Source organism: Hevea brasiliensis, chromosome 3, assembly GCF_030052815.1.
Source record: "Hevea brasiliensis isolate MT/VB/25A 57/8 chromosome 3, ASM3005281v1, whole genome shotgun sequence".
Lineage (NCBI taxonomy): Eukaryota > Viridiplantae > Streptophyta > Magnoliopsida > Malpighiales > Euphorbiaceae > Hevea > Hevea brasiliensis.
Window position 1 is genome coordinate 98839384 of NC_079495.1, and position 16575 is coordinate 98855958.

The 16575-nt window shown below is 31.5% G+C and overlaps 3 protein-coding genes across 3 annotated transcripts; all 3 read right to left on the bottom strand.

Annotated features, from left to right (window-relative positions):
* Positions 1-532: 532 nt before the first annotated feature.
* LOC110647635 (uncharacterized) lies at positions 533-1694 on the bottom strand. The gene is made up of 2 exons (XM_058144139.1): positions 1203-1694; positions 533-1112 (listed from the first exon to the last, which is right to left on the bottom strand). The coding sequence occupies exons 1-2, from the start codon at positions 1533-1535 to the stop codon at positions 675-677; spliced, it is 771 nt and encodes a 256-aa protein (XP_058000122.1). The 5' UTR covers positions 1536-1694; the 3' UTR covers positions 533-674.
* Positions 1695-1939: 245 nt separating this feature from the next.
* On the bottom strand, positions 1940-7103 carry LOC110647632 (protein NRT1/ PTR FAMILY 8.1). Its single transcript, XM_021801561.2, has 5 exons — positions 6915-7103; positions 4998-5128; positions 4470-4687; positions 3314-3864; positions 1940-2933 (listed from the first exon to the last, which is right to left on the bottom strand). The coding sequence occupies exons 2-5, from the start codon at positions 5101-5103 to the stop codon at positions 2102-2104; spliced, it is 1707 nt and encodes a 568-aa protein (XP_021657253.2). The 5' UTR covers positions 5104-5128; positions 6915-7103; the 3' UTR covers positions 1940-2101.
* A 6753-nt stretch (positions 7104-13856) lies between these two features.
* Positions 13857-16349, bottom strand: LOC110647633 (protein NRT1/ PTR FAMILY 8.1). Its single transcript, XM_058144138.1, is given in 6 exon segments — positions 13857-14846; positions 14941-15494; positions 15609-15726; positions 15728-15803; positions 15892-16101; positions 16225-16349. Coding segments are annotated over 5 exon segments (1710 nt in total). The 5' UTR covers positions 16022-16101; positions 16225-16349; the 3' UTR covers positions 13857-14014.
* Between the last annotated feature and the right edge of the window lie 226 nt (positions 16350-16575).

Consider the following 16575-nt stretch of genomic DNA (forward strand, 5'->3'; position numbering starts at 1 on the left):
TGTTTCTATTATTTGGAATTCTATTGTTATTATTATTATTTAGGAAGTTTTTCATAATTATAATTGAACAGAGTTGGTAATCGTAATGTGATTAGAGTTGTATAGCTCCATAATTTGGGTCTAGGATATTTACATATTCAAAGATTATTATTATGATTATTATTAGGATTAATAAAAATGTTGAGAATTTTTTTTGTTTCTCTTCTTTTGTATCTTGCAAATTTGTTTGTATTAATCCTTTGATTATTTTTTTTTTACTATGTTTTCATCTTTTTAAACCTATGCTTTTCATTTTATTCTGGTCAGTTGAAATAACCTGCATCATATATATGATGTCAACAATACAAACGGTAACTTCTAGAAATGATTGCTGATGTTGCTAAATATCTAAAACTAGCAATAATGACATAAAGGCTACTGCTTTTTTTTTTTTTTGAATTCAGTGGATGGAAATGGTTAATAAAGCATCAAGCATGGTAACTCAGTTACATGTTTCTTGGTGATGTAGAAATATCTCCAAAATCAAAGTGAATGATGGAAAAGAAAATAGCTTGATGTAACAAATACAAGTTGTAATTTTTCACTTGGGCTATTGTATCATGCTATATTCATTGCAAAGGGTTATGGCTAAATATTTTACAGAGTAACTTCATTAGAGTAGAGGGGAAAGAACTTTACTTCTTTTCCTTGTCTTCTTTCTCTATAATTTCTAGCTCTGATGACAATTTCTCCTCGTAGCTGAACTGAGTAATCAAACCCACTAAAATTGCTCCAAGAACCGCAACTTTCCGCCAATCAGGGGAAGAAGAAATGAAAGAATCAGCAATAGCGATGACTAGCACCGCCATTAGAGCAAGGTATATGTTCTTTCTGGCTTTGGACCCAGCTTTTGCTTTGGTAACATCTTTAATCGCCTGTGTTTCCACCTTAGCTTTGGCTTTATCAACAGGCGCTTTCTGGCCTAGGTTCTTAAAGAACATTCCTTCATTCCTGTCTTTCACAATTTGACCTTCAAAATCTGCTAACTTATTATCATTCTCCTCAATTTCCATTCTGTTTAATTCTGCAGATTCTTCGAAAGCTTGCATCTGGCTTTCTATATTCTCCATTATCTGCTAGTGAAAAAGAATGAATAATAAGTGGATTATCAAAGAGAACTGCTTCTCCATGCATGTTATTGACAATAAAGGAATTGAACAGACCCTGGAACTAGCTTCGTCGAGTCCTTTGATAGCATCTTCTCCAATTTTATCGAATTCAGCATTGGCTTCTTCAGCAAATTGAGTTAGATAAGCAGATCTCTCATCCAAGTAATCAGTGAGACGAACTTTTTGTGCTTGAAGCATAGCTATTCTGGCAAGTAGCTCTTGCTTTCGAGTATCACCTTCAGGTGGGGAGGGGGAGCTCTCAGAATCAGCATCATTGGACTTGCAAAGGCAGAGGATTGAATTCTTTAGGTTGGTTGGTCTTCCAGTGTGGAAAAGGGCTTGCTTTGTAGGCGTGAAGAAGGCGTTAATGGCTTTTAGGGCAATCATCTTCTTCTTTCCACAGAGATAGCAAGAAGCAGAGGAAAGTGGGGTTGGAATTTTTTGTGGACCTGTGAGGCTGTGACGTGTTTTGAACCTTTCATTTGGTAGACCTTATCCGTTGCAATCACTGAAATCTTAAATTTTCATAGTTACTACAAGTTTCAATTAAATTATTGTGCAATCAATTATTGTTGAACTGAAATCTATCTTGACCGTGACCGTTACAACTTGCAATACAAAATTCTCGTCTTCCGACATTTTTATTGGGATCACGTAAGCAAAAGAAAGAAAATAAAGAAAATAATAGGATGCTTCGTGCAGAGTGATCCTTTATGTAAGCGAAAGAAAGAAAGTGACCTTCACCTAATGTTAAGCTCCATTGAAAATCATAATCCTAACAAACATTCGAGTTCTACTAAATTGAAAATTCCTTAACATGTCCAAAGGGTATTTACGAGCAACTTCCAGTTTTCCAAACAACCAAACTAAACAAAAAGATATCAACATAAACATCCACAAGAAATGAAATTACGAATTGCTTGCACAAACTTCAATCTACAAACGATTCTATCTCATGAAGCGCGTCCAGTTGCCTTCTTGTAAGTATACCATTTTGCAATCCAGAGATATACCAAGAAGTTCAAGAAGCTAAGGATAGCTAGGAGCCAGTAGAAGTAATCGAGATGGCCCCGGTTCAAGTTGTCGGGAATCCAACCAAGCTTACCATGCCTTGTGGTAATATTAGTCACTATGGTAACCAGCAGAGTGCTTAAGTAATTTCCTAATGCAACAGTTGTAAGAGAAAGAGCCGAACACAAACTCCTCATTGCATCAGGTGCCTGGTCATAGAAAAACTCCAACTGCCCAATGAATGTAAAAATTTCTGCACATCCAATGAGAAAGTACTGTGGAACTTGCCAGAAAATGGACATTGGAATGTACTCGAGATCATAATAATTATGCTTCTGGACATATTTGATCCGAATAACCTCTAACACTCCAGCAGTGATCATCGATAAAATGGATATGACAAGGCCAATGCCCATACGTTGCAGCTGGGTGAAGCCTCGTTCATGACCTGTGAATTTCCTTGCATATGGGACAATGATTTGGTCATACACAGGAGCCCAGAAGATAACACTAAGGGTGTCAAACAGGGAGAGGGAAGCGGATGGAATCTTGAAATGTGGACCCATATGTTGGTCCATGGTGTTGCCTTGTAAAACAAACATGGTGTTCATTTGACTATATACAGTGGCAAAGACTATACCACTTGCCCATATTGGAAGCAACCTGATAATGGCCTTGAGCTCTTCAACTTGAGTTACCGTGCAGAGTCTCCATGGGTCTGCTGAGCCCTTAATGCTGTCAGTTTGCGTCTCCACAGCAGCCTTGTCAAAGAACCTGAAATTTGATAATTTTGTCTACATCAAACTATGAGAATAACAATCAGACGCTTAGTTCAATCCCAAAACACTGCCCTACTTTTGTTGATATTACAATGCAACAATAAAGTACTAACAACTAAAAAATGACACATATTGGGTGTTTTGGATCATTTCAAGAACATATCCTTTATAAGTACCCAACAACAGAAAATACTATGATATATGGATTTGGATGTGAGATTCATCTTGTATGTATACTGCAGAGACATGAGTGTTGATATATGTTTGTGCATTTGGAAATGAATAATAAGATTATTATTGGAGAAAAGCATGCACATTGATAAGTAACTGGCTTTAGTAAACTTGCATATTAGATATAGGATCAGAATACTTTACTTGAGCTTGTCTGTGTGCTCAAGCTTGCGGCTTCCTTGGATATGACTCTCCTCATCTGCAGTCTCATAAAGAAGGGACTTATCAGCAGGAACTTGAACATGCAATTTCCTAAAGGATGCAACTATAACCTGGAAAATCCTTGTAAAGGGACTTCCTCCAGGCTTTTGAAGTCGGTATAACTTGCTTCCTGAGAAGAAAAACACAACTGCAATGGCCATTGCAACAGTTGGGACCCCAAACCCCCAGCCCCAGCCAACATTCATTTGTATCCAGACCAAAACAGAAGAAGCAATAAGTGCACCAATATTGATTGAGAAGTAAAACCAATTAAAAAAGGAGCTCTTCTTTTTCTTTTCATTGTCATCAGCTTCATCAAATTGATCCGCCCCAAAAGATGAGACACATGGCTTGATTCCACCAGTCCCAAGAGCAATTAAGTAAAGTGCCACAAAGCATGCTACACTCTGTGCTGTTTTTGGGTGGCAAGAATTCATATCACATGATGGCCTTATTCCAGGGACAGAAGCAGAAATTGTTAGGAGTGTCATTCCCTACAAGAAAAACAAGTGCTTATCATTTCTGCATCAAACATGTTCAGCAACAGCATAATTTATAGCTTGGTTTAATGTCTATAATTAACTTTTAACAATTGGCATTAAACCTTGTGAAAAAGAGAAAGCAGAATATTTTTTCTTTTACAAAACTTCGAAAAGACTAAAAAAGAAAAAGGGGAAACAAAAAAAAGGCAAAATGTACTATTCTCGGCATCTGTATGAAAAACCAAGAGTTCTTCAAAAATAGCATTCTTGTACATATCATGTCCAGAAAAAAAGAACAAGCACTAAGATATTTTGCGCAAAATCATTAATAGTACTTTTATAACATATTTTACACAATGACGATTTGGTGCCTTTACAACATATTTTACGCAATGATGATTTGGAGCCTTACGCCTCTAATAATATTAGAAGCTGAATTTGTGAAACTAAGTTAAGACATTTTTCCTCTTTTGAACTTTATAGAATGGCAGAGAAGAAAAGCATGAACAAAAATACATCCCTTGATACAAGTTGATACTCAAGAAATTGATTAAACTTACGTCAAATTGGCCTTTATTGATTCTATAGGTAAGAAATTGGTTTGACATATTACTTACAAAAATGTAGACAATTACAAAAATGGCAATTGTCCAATATCTTCCCAAATACGCATCAGCTAGAAAGGCTCCAATCAATGGGGTAACATAGCAAGTTCCTGACCAATTGGTCACGTTGTTTGATGCAGTGACATTTCCTTGGTTGAGACGGTCCTGAAGATAATTCACTAGATTGGTACCCATTCCATAGTACGCCAACCTCTCACAGCATTCATTCCCTGCAAGGAAATTTCTTAGTGATCAACCTCTCACACCCATAGGTGCATAAGAATCTGCATCAGATGCACTGCCACGAAGCAATGCCACACATCCTGCCTTTTTTTTCTACCACTTATTCATCCCACCTAATGAGTTGGTGTTGCAGTATTATTGGTTTGTTGTTAGCACTCCATGATAAAAATTCATAGGTAGACATGGATTATGACAAATAAAACCATTCCATGATATGGAGTATGCAAAAAATTGCAAAAGAAGCATGTTCCATTGTAATTATCTTAACCAAGAAAAGATAGTTATTAAATGCCATACCAAGAATAAATCGGCAAGCCTTCCAGTTTCCTGTTTTCTTTCTATTTGCAGGTTTTCCACTAATATCCACTGTCCCATCCTTGGTATAGAGGTCTTCTTCTGCCATAATTTCCTTAGAGATTTGCTAAATACTGGATAATACAACATTATATTGATTTCAAAAATAATCAGACTCAGATCCTTAAGAAGTCAATGTGCAATAGTGTATGCAAATAACATACTTAATCATGATAATAGTCCACACTAGAATAGGAGCCATGATGACAAGATTTCAGTGGTTACAAGATACCCACTGGATTGGAATCAATTCTAAAATAGACAATACTAACACAGCAATAAGAATATGTTAGAGAACTAGAGTTTCTTATGTTGCTCTGTCTTCCCAAACAATATTTTAGTTTCCCTATTTATATATTCATAAACCTAAGTGCATGTATTGCATGCTCATTGGGAAGCCTTTTGTTTGTTTCAAATAGACTAATTCACAACATATTCTTCCGTTATTACCATATATTTTTTTAAAGGGAATCTGCTCATATGAACAAGAGTTGGCAAGCAAGTCAAAACTTAGCATATTACTCGAGCATCAGAAAAGAGGGAAAAAAGGAAGAGAGGGAGATGGGGTTGATATTAAAATTTTGGCAATCCCATGAAAAAATCTTGAGCAATCACCAATGTGTTCACAGCTAAGTGGGCAGTTTAACCAAAGTCAATTCAACAATATCATATGCAGTCTCAGTATTTCAGTTTCCTACTTTACATTTTAAGCATAAACAGCTTCTTCCCATGATAAGTCAACTTTTGTATTCACTTAACGTGTCATCTCTCTGTCAATATCAGCAGTGCGTATGATTTTGACATGAAATTGAAACAAATAATGGGAAAAAGAAGATATTATTAAAAAGAACTCATTTTTCTTTTCAAAGTAAAAAAGGGGCTTTGAAATGATAAGATGATCTTAAAAATGCAGGATGGTCTGCACCAATGTTCCTTTTTTTGTTTTGTTTTTTCAAATGAACAGCCGTTAGGTTGATTCACAGCCAGCAAAAAAATCACTAATGTCAATATAAGATTCTTCTTTTTTAAAAATATGAAAAAGTCAGGGGAGAGGTTTCCATTGTATCCTAGTGCATACAGAAAACTAGATTCTAACGGCTGAACTAGATTCTAACGGCTGTGTACTCGTGGAAAATAGATATGCTTATCACAATCTATTTTTTAACAAAATTTTCGCTTTCATTTTCTATTAAAAAAAATGAAAAAACAAGAAACAAGCTTTTACTTGCAATAATACAAAACGCATTCACCTCTATTTTTCAATATTCTTCAAAAAAAAAAAATTCCAACAAAGTTCTCCAATTTTCCACAACATCCTAAGAATCCTAAAAAATCTCTACTCAAAAAAAAAAAAAAGAGAATCCAAATGATCTTATCAGCTAGACGCCATTAAAAAAGGAAAAAAAAAATTATATTGAAACAAAAAATTGCTTCAAGTCTAAGCATTCCGTCAAAACCCAATCCGTATAATGCACACAAGAGAGTCAAAAAAGAGAGAAAAAAAAAAATCATCATGCAAGCCAAAAATCATAATTCATCTAAACTTGAAATAGTATACGAAATAAAATTGAAAGCACGATAGAGCTGAGAAAATCTCAGTATTAAGTGAAATCCTCAGAAAACTGTAAGGATGAAGAACAGAGAGTGATTACTGAAAGGTTTTAATTGAATTTTTTAAGGGAAAAAAAAAAAGAAAAATAATAAATCATAAAACCAAACACGTTATTAAGTGAAATAGGAGGAAAATGAAACACTGCAAATCTAAAAAAGCAACGGAAGCCAACCGGAGGGAACTCTTCACAAGTAGAATGCATGCAAGCAAATAAGCAACCAAGAATAAAGGAGAAAGAGAAGAGATACCTGCGGCTGTGGCGGTGGCGTAGTGAAGGAAGGAGAGAAAAGAGTGAATTGGTTTGGTAATGGAGAGAGTGGTAGTGAAGAAAAAAATAATAGAAATTACAGAGGGAGAGTGAATAAATGCATAACCAAAAATAGGATACAGAGTCCGGTTCCCACTCTTGCACGCCTGTACGTGAGATGAGAGAGAAGAGAAAGCCTTTGTTTGCTTCTTTATACTTGACACCTCTCTTCGGATTTTGCAATCCTACCCCTCCACTTTTTACTATTTTCCCTTTTTATTCTCTTCTTAGAGCATCGCCTCATCGCCACACCAGACTACAAGTCAGTATTTAGTCCCTTTCAATTTCATTTTTTCAACATGTAGATTTAATGGGTTAAAAAAAATATTATTTAATTTCTTTATTTGAATAAAATTACTTATTCAATCTTTTTTTTTAAAAAAAATATTAATTATCTTTTAAAATATTTTAGAAATTAATTTAAATATCATTCAATTTTTATAATTTAAAAAATACTATATAATCTCTTTATTTTTTAATATTTAAATTTTTAATCTAGTAACAATAATTCTCTCCTTTAAATATATTGAGTAATAAAAAATTTGATAAAGGGTTTAAAAAGTATAAGAAAAAAATATAAAAATTAATTAATATATTTTTTAAAATAAAAATAATAAATAGTTAATTTTAAAAAATAAAAATAATAAATAATAAATTTTTTTATAATTTTATTATTTTTTAAAATTTAATTACAATTTTACCTATTAAAAATAAAATAAAAATATATTATCAATTTAAATAAAAAAATTTAAATTAATAGCTAATTTTTTTATTTATATTGATACTCTAAATATCATTAATATCTCATTAAATAAATTTTAATTTAATAATATTAAATTTGTGAGATCTTTAATTTAAATTTCAATTAAAAATCAATGCTAAAAATAAAAATATCTCATTAGGTAATTATATAGGGAAGCCAGTTGTCTCAAAATCATATAGGAGATAAAAAAAAAAAAAGAAATAGAATAATGATACTTGCAAGTTTTTTTGTTGCCTAAAAAGCATATAAAGCCAAGAAACCATTCAAAAAGGTTATGGCATTTGCTTCTCCTAAATATTCCTCCTACTTTCCTTTGGAAGAAACTATTCTTTAAATAGTACAGTCTAATTAGGAAAAATTAAAATCCATGAGCTGGGTTGCCCATCTATTGTGAATTTATTTTTCTTATTTTTTCTGATATTTATTTCTATATATATATCAATCTCATAACATTCTCTTATACCTACTGTGTCTTTCATTTTTATACTAAGCCAATACTATTTTAATACTGAAATATTTCCTTTAAATTTTTTTTTTGCACTTAGTTTTTGTTTGTTTAAAAAATAATTGATTGGCAAACAGCTTGAAATTTATGGGAATTTCAAACATTAAATATATTATTTAAATTGCGTTGTTGACTTTAAAATAAATAATTATAAAAATTGATTCTATTATTTGCAACTTTATCAACTTTATAGATTTTTAATTAAATTCATTTTAAAAAATAATTTAATTAGTTATAAACTTAAAATAATTAATATTCTTAATAAATTTTATTTATCGCAAACAGTTTTTTTTTAAATAAGAAAATATTTATTCTAATTTTGTATGAGAAAATAAATATATAATCATTAAATTATTCAGTAAATAAGTTGACTAAACATTACTCATGAGACAATAATTGAGATGAATCATTTTTAAATACCAAAATTAACACAGTTCAGAAGGAACATTTCTTTCCATAAAAAAAGTAATTTTAATAAATAAAATTTTATTTCAATATGAAATAAATGTGATCGAAAAAGAAGTAAGAATATATATATATATATAAATATATATATATATATATAAATATATATATATATATATATATAGTTACTTATTGATGCGCTTAATTTAATTAATTTCATAGGAACGGATCTATCAGTGAACTTGAGATAATATCTCTTAAGACGCACCATTGGGTAACTCGCCGTTGATTTATTTATACTCTAAGTAAATATAATATTTAGTAATCAATACTAGTGCAGAAAGTCAAAATTATGGTAAAATAAGACTATTTTATCAAATTAATCACTCCATCTCCACAGGGACAAAGAACTCGTTGTTGTTTTGACTGTGCCATTGAAGGTTATGGGGAAGTCGGAATAGAAGAGCACCCATCTTAAAAGTGGGCTTACTATTTTGATACTTTCAACAGTTATCCGCTTCGTACTTAACTACTCAGCATTGATGATAAGAAAATAAGAATTTGAAAAATACTAATATGAATACATTTTAAAAAATAGAATAAAAAAGTGAACGATTCATATGCATATCCAATTCCCTGTTTGCTTATTATAAGTCCAACGGATGATAAATGCACATTCCAAAATAACGATTAATGCTTGCATGCTTTTAGGAACTCTAAATATGACTTGGTTGACAGGTATGCGAAGAAGGTGATCTCTGCTTCCCTTTATCAGGTGAGGCTAACGCTTTTCTGCAAGCAATCAGATTAGCTATAGCTATGGGAGTGAAGTTTATAATTTTGAAAATAGATTCTTCAATTATTTTCCCTGCTTTGCAAGGAAAGCAAGATGTTATCTGCTAGGAAATCCAGGCAACTATCGATACTACGATTCAAGAACCTCAATAAAATCATGAACCTGAACAAAATGTCATGGAATGCAGTTTGAAAAAAGTTTCTTCTGCCGCCGGGGATTCGGTTCGAGTAAAGGTTTTTAGAGAGAGTTTCAAAAAAAAAAAATGAAGCAATTTTGAATGACGGTTTGGAAGCGATTTTGGAGCGGTTTAAGAGCGATTTAAAGGAAAAAATTAGAGGAAAATTTTATTGATTTATAGTTTAAGTTATATTTGTAAAAATATTTTAATTTTTCTTATAAATCTTTTAATCAAAATAAATTAAGAATAAAAAGAATAAAATTAACTTATTTTTAAGAAAAATTTAATAAGCAAAGACTTGAACTTATTAAAAACTAGAAATGAAATTAATTTAAAAAAAATTAGAAAAAGGTGCATGAACTTAATTTTGCCTATGTATCCCTTTAGAATTTAGATGAATCAAAATTTTCAGTTATAGGTTGAGAGAAGGGAGATTGAGGTGGTTTGGTAATGTGAAGCATAGACATAGGAAAATTCTAGTTAGACATAGGAAAATTCTAGTTAGACATGTAGAGCACATTGAGTTAGATAATAGAAAGAAAAGAATAGGTAGATCTAAACTAACTTAAAGGAGAATAGTACAACATGACCTAAAAGTATTACACATTTTCGATAATTTAACCCAAAATCGTTTAAAGTGGAGAAAGAGAATCCATATAGCCGATCCAATAAATTTTTGGGATAAAAGCTTAGTTGAATTGAGTTGAGTTGAGTATTACTTGCCATTTTTTTTAAAAATTATATGATAATTGATAATTAAAAAAATATAAAAGAAAAAAAAATCAAAATAGAGGGTATTGAAAATTTTATTGAATATATAAAATAATAATAGAGTAATTGATATAGCATTAAAAATTTTAGTGAGCATATAAAATAATATAGTAGGAGAATTATGAAAGTATTGAGAATTAAAAGGAGTGTAGAAAATAATTATTTAGAAAATTTGAGAGAAATTAAAAGAGTATTGAGAATTAAAGAGTGTATAAAATAATTGTGTAGAGAATTAATGATATATATATATATATATAAATGAATTAGGAGTGGAGTGAGGTATTTATTGAATTTTTTTGTATTTAAATCACTAGTTCGGTCCGGTTTAGAATTATCAGTTCAATCTTCTAAAAAATATGAACCTGAACCAAACCGTAAAAGGGCGGTTTCGGTCCGGTTCGAAACCGGTTTCGATTTTGACCGGTTTCAGTCCGGTTTTGACCGAACCGATTCCGGTTCAGTTTCGGTTCGAAACCGAACCGTGGCTACCCCTAATCGATACCATTAAATTCCTTTGCCCGCAGTTTGACAATGTTTCCTTTTCTTTAGTTAAAAGGTCAGCTAACAAAGCAGCAGACTATGTAGTAAAATTGTGTTTTAAAGATATGTTGAATTGTAACTGAATTATTTAAATTCCAGAGGAACTTCGCTCCATTTTGTATCTTGATGCCATTGGGCCTTGTAATGCAATGTTTTTGCAGTTAAAAAAAAAAAAAAATTGCTTGCACGCTTTCAGTGTTTAGAATCATAGCTTGGTCAATATGGAGGAGGTTGGTGCTTTCTCACTTATGATGTTGCCTGCATAAAGGTCAATGGAAGAATCAAGACAGGTTTCGAGTTCTATTGGGCCAGGCGAGGGCTTTTCCAAATTATGTTCCTTCAGCACTCAGCAGTTTAATTTAATTGATAAAAATGGAATTTTTTACTATTAATTAATTAATTAGCATTTAATTTTTTTAATTTTATTATAAAATTATTAATCTTAAATATATTAAATTAATATGAGAGAATGCTAGAGAAATACTACTATTTACAATGAATTTAATTAATAATTTAACTTTTGGATTTTTTTTTTATGATGTCTATATTTAAATTAAACTTAAGTTCATTATAATTAATTAAAATTGCAGAGGTGTGATTGAATTGAAGAAAAATAAATCAAACATTTGTGGTTGGTTTTGAATCCATCATTGATGTACTCAAGTAATAATTGATGAAAGTTTGAAGAATATTTATAACATCAGTATTCATTTTATATTTTCTTTAATTAAAAAATTAAATGAATTTTGATTCCATAGCTAAATCATTCCATCTATTTTATGACCTCAAATTAAAGAAACCAATAATTGTTCCTTAAAGCCATGAAATGAGTCTAGAAAATTAATATATTCAAATATTTCAAATGAGAAAGAGAAGGGAGCCTTGCTTTGGCTTATGCTTAGAGTTTGCTTCATCAATATGATTGAATTGAAAATAATTTTTTGAATAATAAAATATAATAATGGAATTGGAATCCCATATATGGGTGGTTATATTTTGGTGGGGTAGGGATAGCTCAATCAACTCATTTGTGCTCAAAGCAAATATTCTAAAACTTATTGTCTCCCTTAAAATTGAATGCCTATTGCTTAGCACTACTATGTGTGATATTAATGATGATGAAGAAGACTTTTGTATTTAGTGAGATTCTAGCTTCCTATTGTTCTTATCATCAAAAATAATAATAATAATAATAATAATAATAATAATAATAATAATAATAATAATAATAATAATAATATGTAAAGGAGTCTTAATTAATTAACTAATCTACATTTTCCCTCATCTATTTTTAATTGCCCAACTTTCATTTTTCACATTGGCAACAATGGATATAGGTGGATTTGTGTTTTGAAAATTTTGAAGTCGGGGGATGACAACGGTCGGGTATTCTTAGGTATTAAACTTGATTAAATTATAATAAAATGAGTTTAAGTATTATATAATTGGATTTAAGATGAATTAGAATTTAACAATAATATCCATTGTAGGTTCAAATATTATATGTTAGGCATCTGTTATCTAAACTTTTTTTATATAAACAAGTAATTAAATATAAAATATATATTTTTTATAATAATATATATAAATTATTATATACTTTTATTTTAAATAAATAGAATTTAACTATTTTATAGAATTATTAAATTTTTGAACTATAAATTATTTATAAAAAAATATATTTTTTAATATAAATAATTAATTAAAATATATATAAGTAAATAGATTCAATTATTTTTTGAGTAATAATAATCTGACTTGGGAGAGTTCGGATATTAAAAATATTGATTGAATTTAAGTTTGAGTAAAGTGATTTTTTTTTTGATACCCTACTTATTGACATCTCTATTTAAATTAGATGTAATTAAATTATAGAGTCAATCCATACGAATTATTTTTTTTTCTTTACAATTTATTTTTTGTCATTTTATAACTCCAAACATTGAAATCCATAATCTACATCTAATGAAATTTAAAATAATAATAATAATAATATGATATATAAAAATTAATTTACAAATACTAATAATAATTAAAAGGAAAGAAATGCAAGTTGTTGGTAATTAAATGCAAAATATTCAAATAAATATAAGTAATTAAATAATACAAAAATATAATTAAATTCAACATTAGTGAAATTTAAATCTAAAATCTTAAAATCTCAGGACCTTAAACTTAATTATTTCTACCACTATAACACCACATTGATAGAAAGGCGTTGAAATGGTTAAGTCTTAGGTGAAAATTCAAATTTGTAATGTATTATTAGATTGAGGACCCTCCAATGTGGTAAATATCTAATTATTTGAAAATGAAAAATAGTAAAGAGAAGGATATATCTATTTACTGTCTGTTTGATATTATAGTTTGAGAGTCAAAATTAATTTTTTTTTAAATATTATTTTAGATAATTTTGTAAAAAATAATTAATTATTTTTTATTATTTTAGTGTTTAAATTTACTAAAACTTTTTGAATTTAATTTAATATTATATTTAGATTTAGAGATTTGAACTAAATATATAATTTGGATATTCTAAATAAAAATGATAAATTTACTCCAAATCTCATATATTTATAACAAGTTTGAAAAGCTAAAAATTTAAAATAATTACCTTTACCTTATTATTTTAAATTCATCCTACCATTTTATCTATACCTATAATTTTAAATTTATCCTATCCTTGGGTTTCTTGCCTTCTTGGCAACCTTTATCTAGTTCATTTGGGAGATACTAGTGTAGATTGAGTTCTATAAACCACAACCGAAAACTTTTAAATATATATTCAATATCACCTAATTAAGGAAATTCTTACTTAGACAGAGTCTATTATAAACCAAAGACACAGTGAGTTTTATCATATATCATGTTTATTAGGTCCATATAGACCCCTTAATTGAAATGCAATAAATAAAAATCAAAGAATAAACCAAATATTTTATTTCATTACATCTCATTATTGTCTTAGGGTTGGTGTTATTGATCGGCCCAAATTAGCATTCTTCAGAAGAACAAGTGTAGTCTGCAGGAATTTTGTCCTGAAAATCTTGCACATGAAAAGATTGTTCAATTCTTCGTAATGTCTATATAGTAGTTGCTATTGTTCTCTTGTAAGTGTATGACCTTGCTACCAAGAGGAAGAATCCCAAATTCACCAAACTTAGGAGGGCCAAAAGCCAGAAGAAATAGTGAAGATGACCATAATTCAAGTTGTCAGGTATCCAACCAGGCCTGCCATTTCTAGTACTCACATCACTGACAATATTTACTAGGAGTGTACTCAAGTAGTTCCCAAGTGCAGCAGTTGTGAGTGATAGAGCAGAACACAGGCTTCTTATGGCATCAGGTGCCTGCTCATAAAAGAACTCCAGTTGCCCAATGAAAGTGAAAACCTCTGCACATCCTATGATGAAATATTGAGGAACCTGCCAAAATACAGACATTGGGATATGCTTGAGCTTGTAGTAGTTGTGCTTCTTAACCTCGTGGATTCTCACCTGCTCCAAACTCCCAGCTACCAACATTGCAAAGATGGATATCACGAGGCCAATTGCCATTCGTTGGAGCTGGGTGAATCCATTTTTATGCCCTGTGAACCTTCTGGCTATGGGTACAATGACTCTGTCATAAATGGGTATCCAGAAGATTACGCTCACAGTGTCAAAGAGGGAAAGTGAGGCTGAAGGGATCTCAAAGGATTGGCTCATGTGAAGGTCCATGGTGTTGCCTTGCAGGACAAACAAAGTTCCCATTTGACTATACACAGCAGAAAAGATTATGCCAGTTGCCCATATGGGAAGCAACTTAATTATAGACTTGAGCTCTTCAACCTGAGTCACAGTGCATAGACTCCATGGGTTTACTGAACCTTTGACACGGTCTGATGGAGTCTCCACAGCTGCCTTGTCAAAGAAACTATGGTCACAGTGGATAATAAACTTTAGTACATCTCCAACAGGAAATTTGTGTTATTAGACTAGTGAATTTTAACTAATTGCAAATGCTATACCGTAATTGTTTTGTGTGGTCAAGCTTTCGGCTTCCTTTGACAGCAGATTCCTCATCTAGAATCTCATACAGAAGAGACTCATCATGGGGAACTTTTACCCTGAATTTCCTGAATGAAGCAACTACCACTTGGCAGATACGTGTCAAGGGACTTCCTCCAGGTCTCTGGTTTCTATACAACTTAGTGCCTGAGAAGAAACTTACAACCGCAATGGCCATTGCCACAGCTGGGATACCAAAGCCCCAACCCCAACCAACGTTTGTTTGTATCCAAACAAGCACAGAGGAAGCAAAAAGAGCCCCAATGTTTATTGAAAAATAGAACCAGTTGAAGAAAGAACTCTTCTTTTTCTTCTCGGACTCATCAGAGTCGTCAAATTGATCCGCGCCAAAGGACGAAACGCAAGGCTTAATCCCTCCTGTACCCAGAGCCATAAGGTATAGGCCTAAAAAGAAGACCGCAGTTTGCAGCCCCGTTGGATGGCAGACTTTCGTATGGTCACAAGATGGTTTTAATCCATGGACAGAAGCTGATAATGTTAACAATGTCATGCCCTGCAATAAAAATGGAAGCTTTACAAGAATGCAGAATTATCAAATGGAAGTAGCTAGATAGCTGATTCTTCTGATAGAGGGTAAAAGAATTCGTGCCATTTTAACAGAACTTACAACGACATAGATGATAGAGAAACTAGCTATTGTCCAATATCTTCCCAAGTAGGCATCAGCTAGAAAAGCTCCAAGCAATGGCATGACATAGCACGTGCCTGACCAATTTGTAACATTGGTTCAGTTGAAATTTGAGATAATTAACTAGATTAGTGTTGATCCCATAGTATGCCAATCTTTCACAACATTCATTTCCTGCAGCCAAATCAAGATGCACAAATGATCACAATGCAAAAACAGAAGGTAAATACTAATTAGCATTAGAACGTCTAAAAATAGTCACCAAGGATATAAGGGCAAGCTTTCCAAGTTCCTGTTTTCTTCTTGATGGCAGGATGGCCTCTGAAATCAGTTGTTCCATCTTTGGTATAGATATCTTCTTCCGCCATTGGCTTCAAATGCTTTAAGTTCATCTCTTTTCTCACTTTGCCTTCATCTTGCTGCTAAATGTTCGAACATTCGAGCCTGCCAATCCAAAAGACTAAGCTACTACCTATATAAGCCTGTAAAACTAACGTCAAACAGATTCTTGAATACAACATTCAAAAAACTAGAAAGGAGTATAAGAATTTAAAAACTTGAGACTTTGAGTTCACCAGCTAGCTAGCTATCTCACCCCAGATTCAAAAAATGTGGCAAGGTTGTGACAAAAATTGCATCATCAGAGCCGGTGTAAAGTCAAAACCATGTGGGGAAGGCAAGCTCAAAGTGCTTTAAATTGGTGAGTATTTTGAGGTTGAAGCCGACATATTTGTTTCCTTTAGTTTAATTTGTGGCACACAAATCAATCCTCAATTACGTTGTTGAAGAAGCACTGTCATTTTCTGTAGTCCGTGGATGAAGCTGTGTATTGATCGGTAAATTATTGATTGGTAGATATACTATAAATACCATAAACTCAAATTTGCATGAACGTCATGACAAGGTGTGAAACCCATGCTTCATTCATTAATACGATGCAGCCATA

Excerpts from the sequence above, each read along its gene's own strand:
- LOC110647635 (XM_058144139.1), bottom strand. The coding sequence starts at position 1,535 with ATGATTGCCCTAAAAGCCATTAACGCCTTCTTCACGCCTACAAAGCAA. Across the intron at positions 1,113-1,202 it reads TCGACGAAGCTAGTTCCAGG|ATAATGGAGAATATAGAAAG; the intron begins GTCTGTTCAATT and ends TTTCACTAGCAG.
- LOC110647632 (XM_021801561.2), bottom strand. The coding sequence starts at position 5,103 with ATGGCAGAAGAAGACCTCTATACCAAGGATGGGACAGTGGATATTAGT. Across the intron at positions 4,688-4,997 it reads GGCTTGCCGATTTATTCTTG|GGAATGAATGCTGTGAGAGG; the intron begins GTATGGCATTTA and ends ATTTCCTTGCAG. Across the intron at positions 2,934-3,313 it reads GAGCACACAGACAAGCTCAA|GTTCTTTGACAAGGCTGCTG; the intron begins GTAAAGTATTCT and ends ATCAAATTTCAG.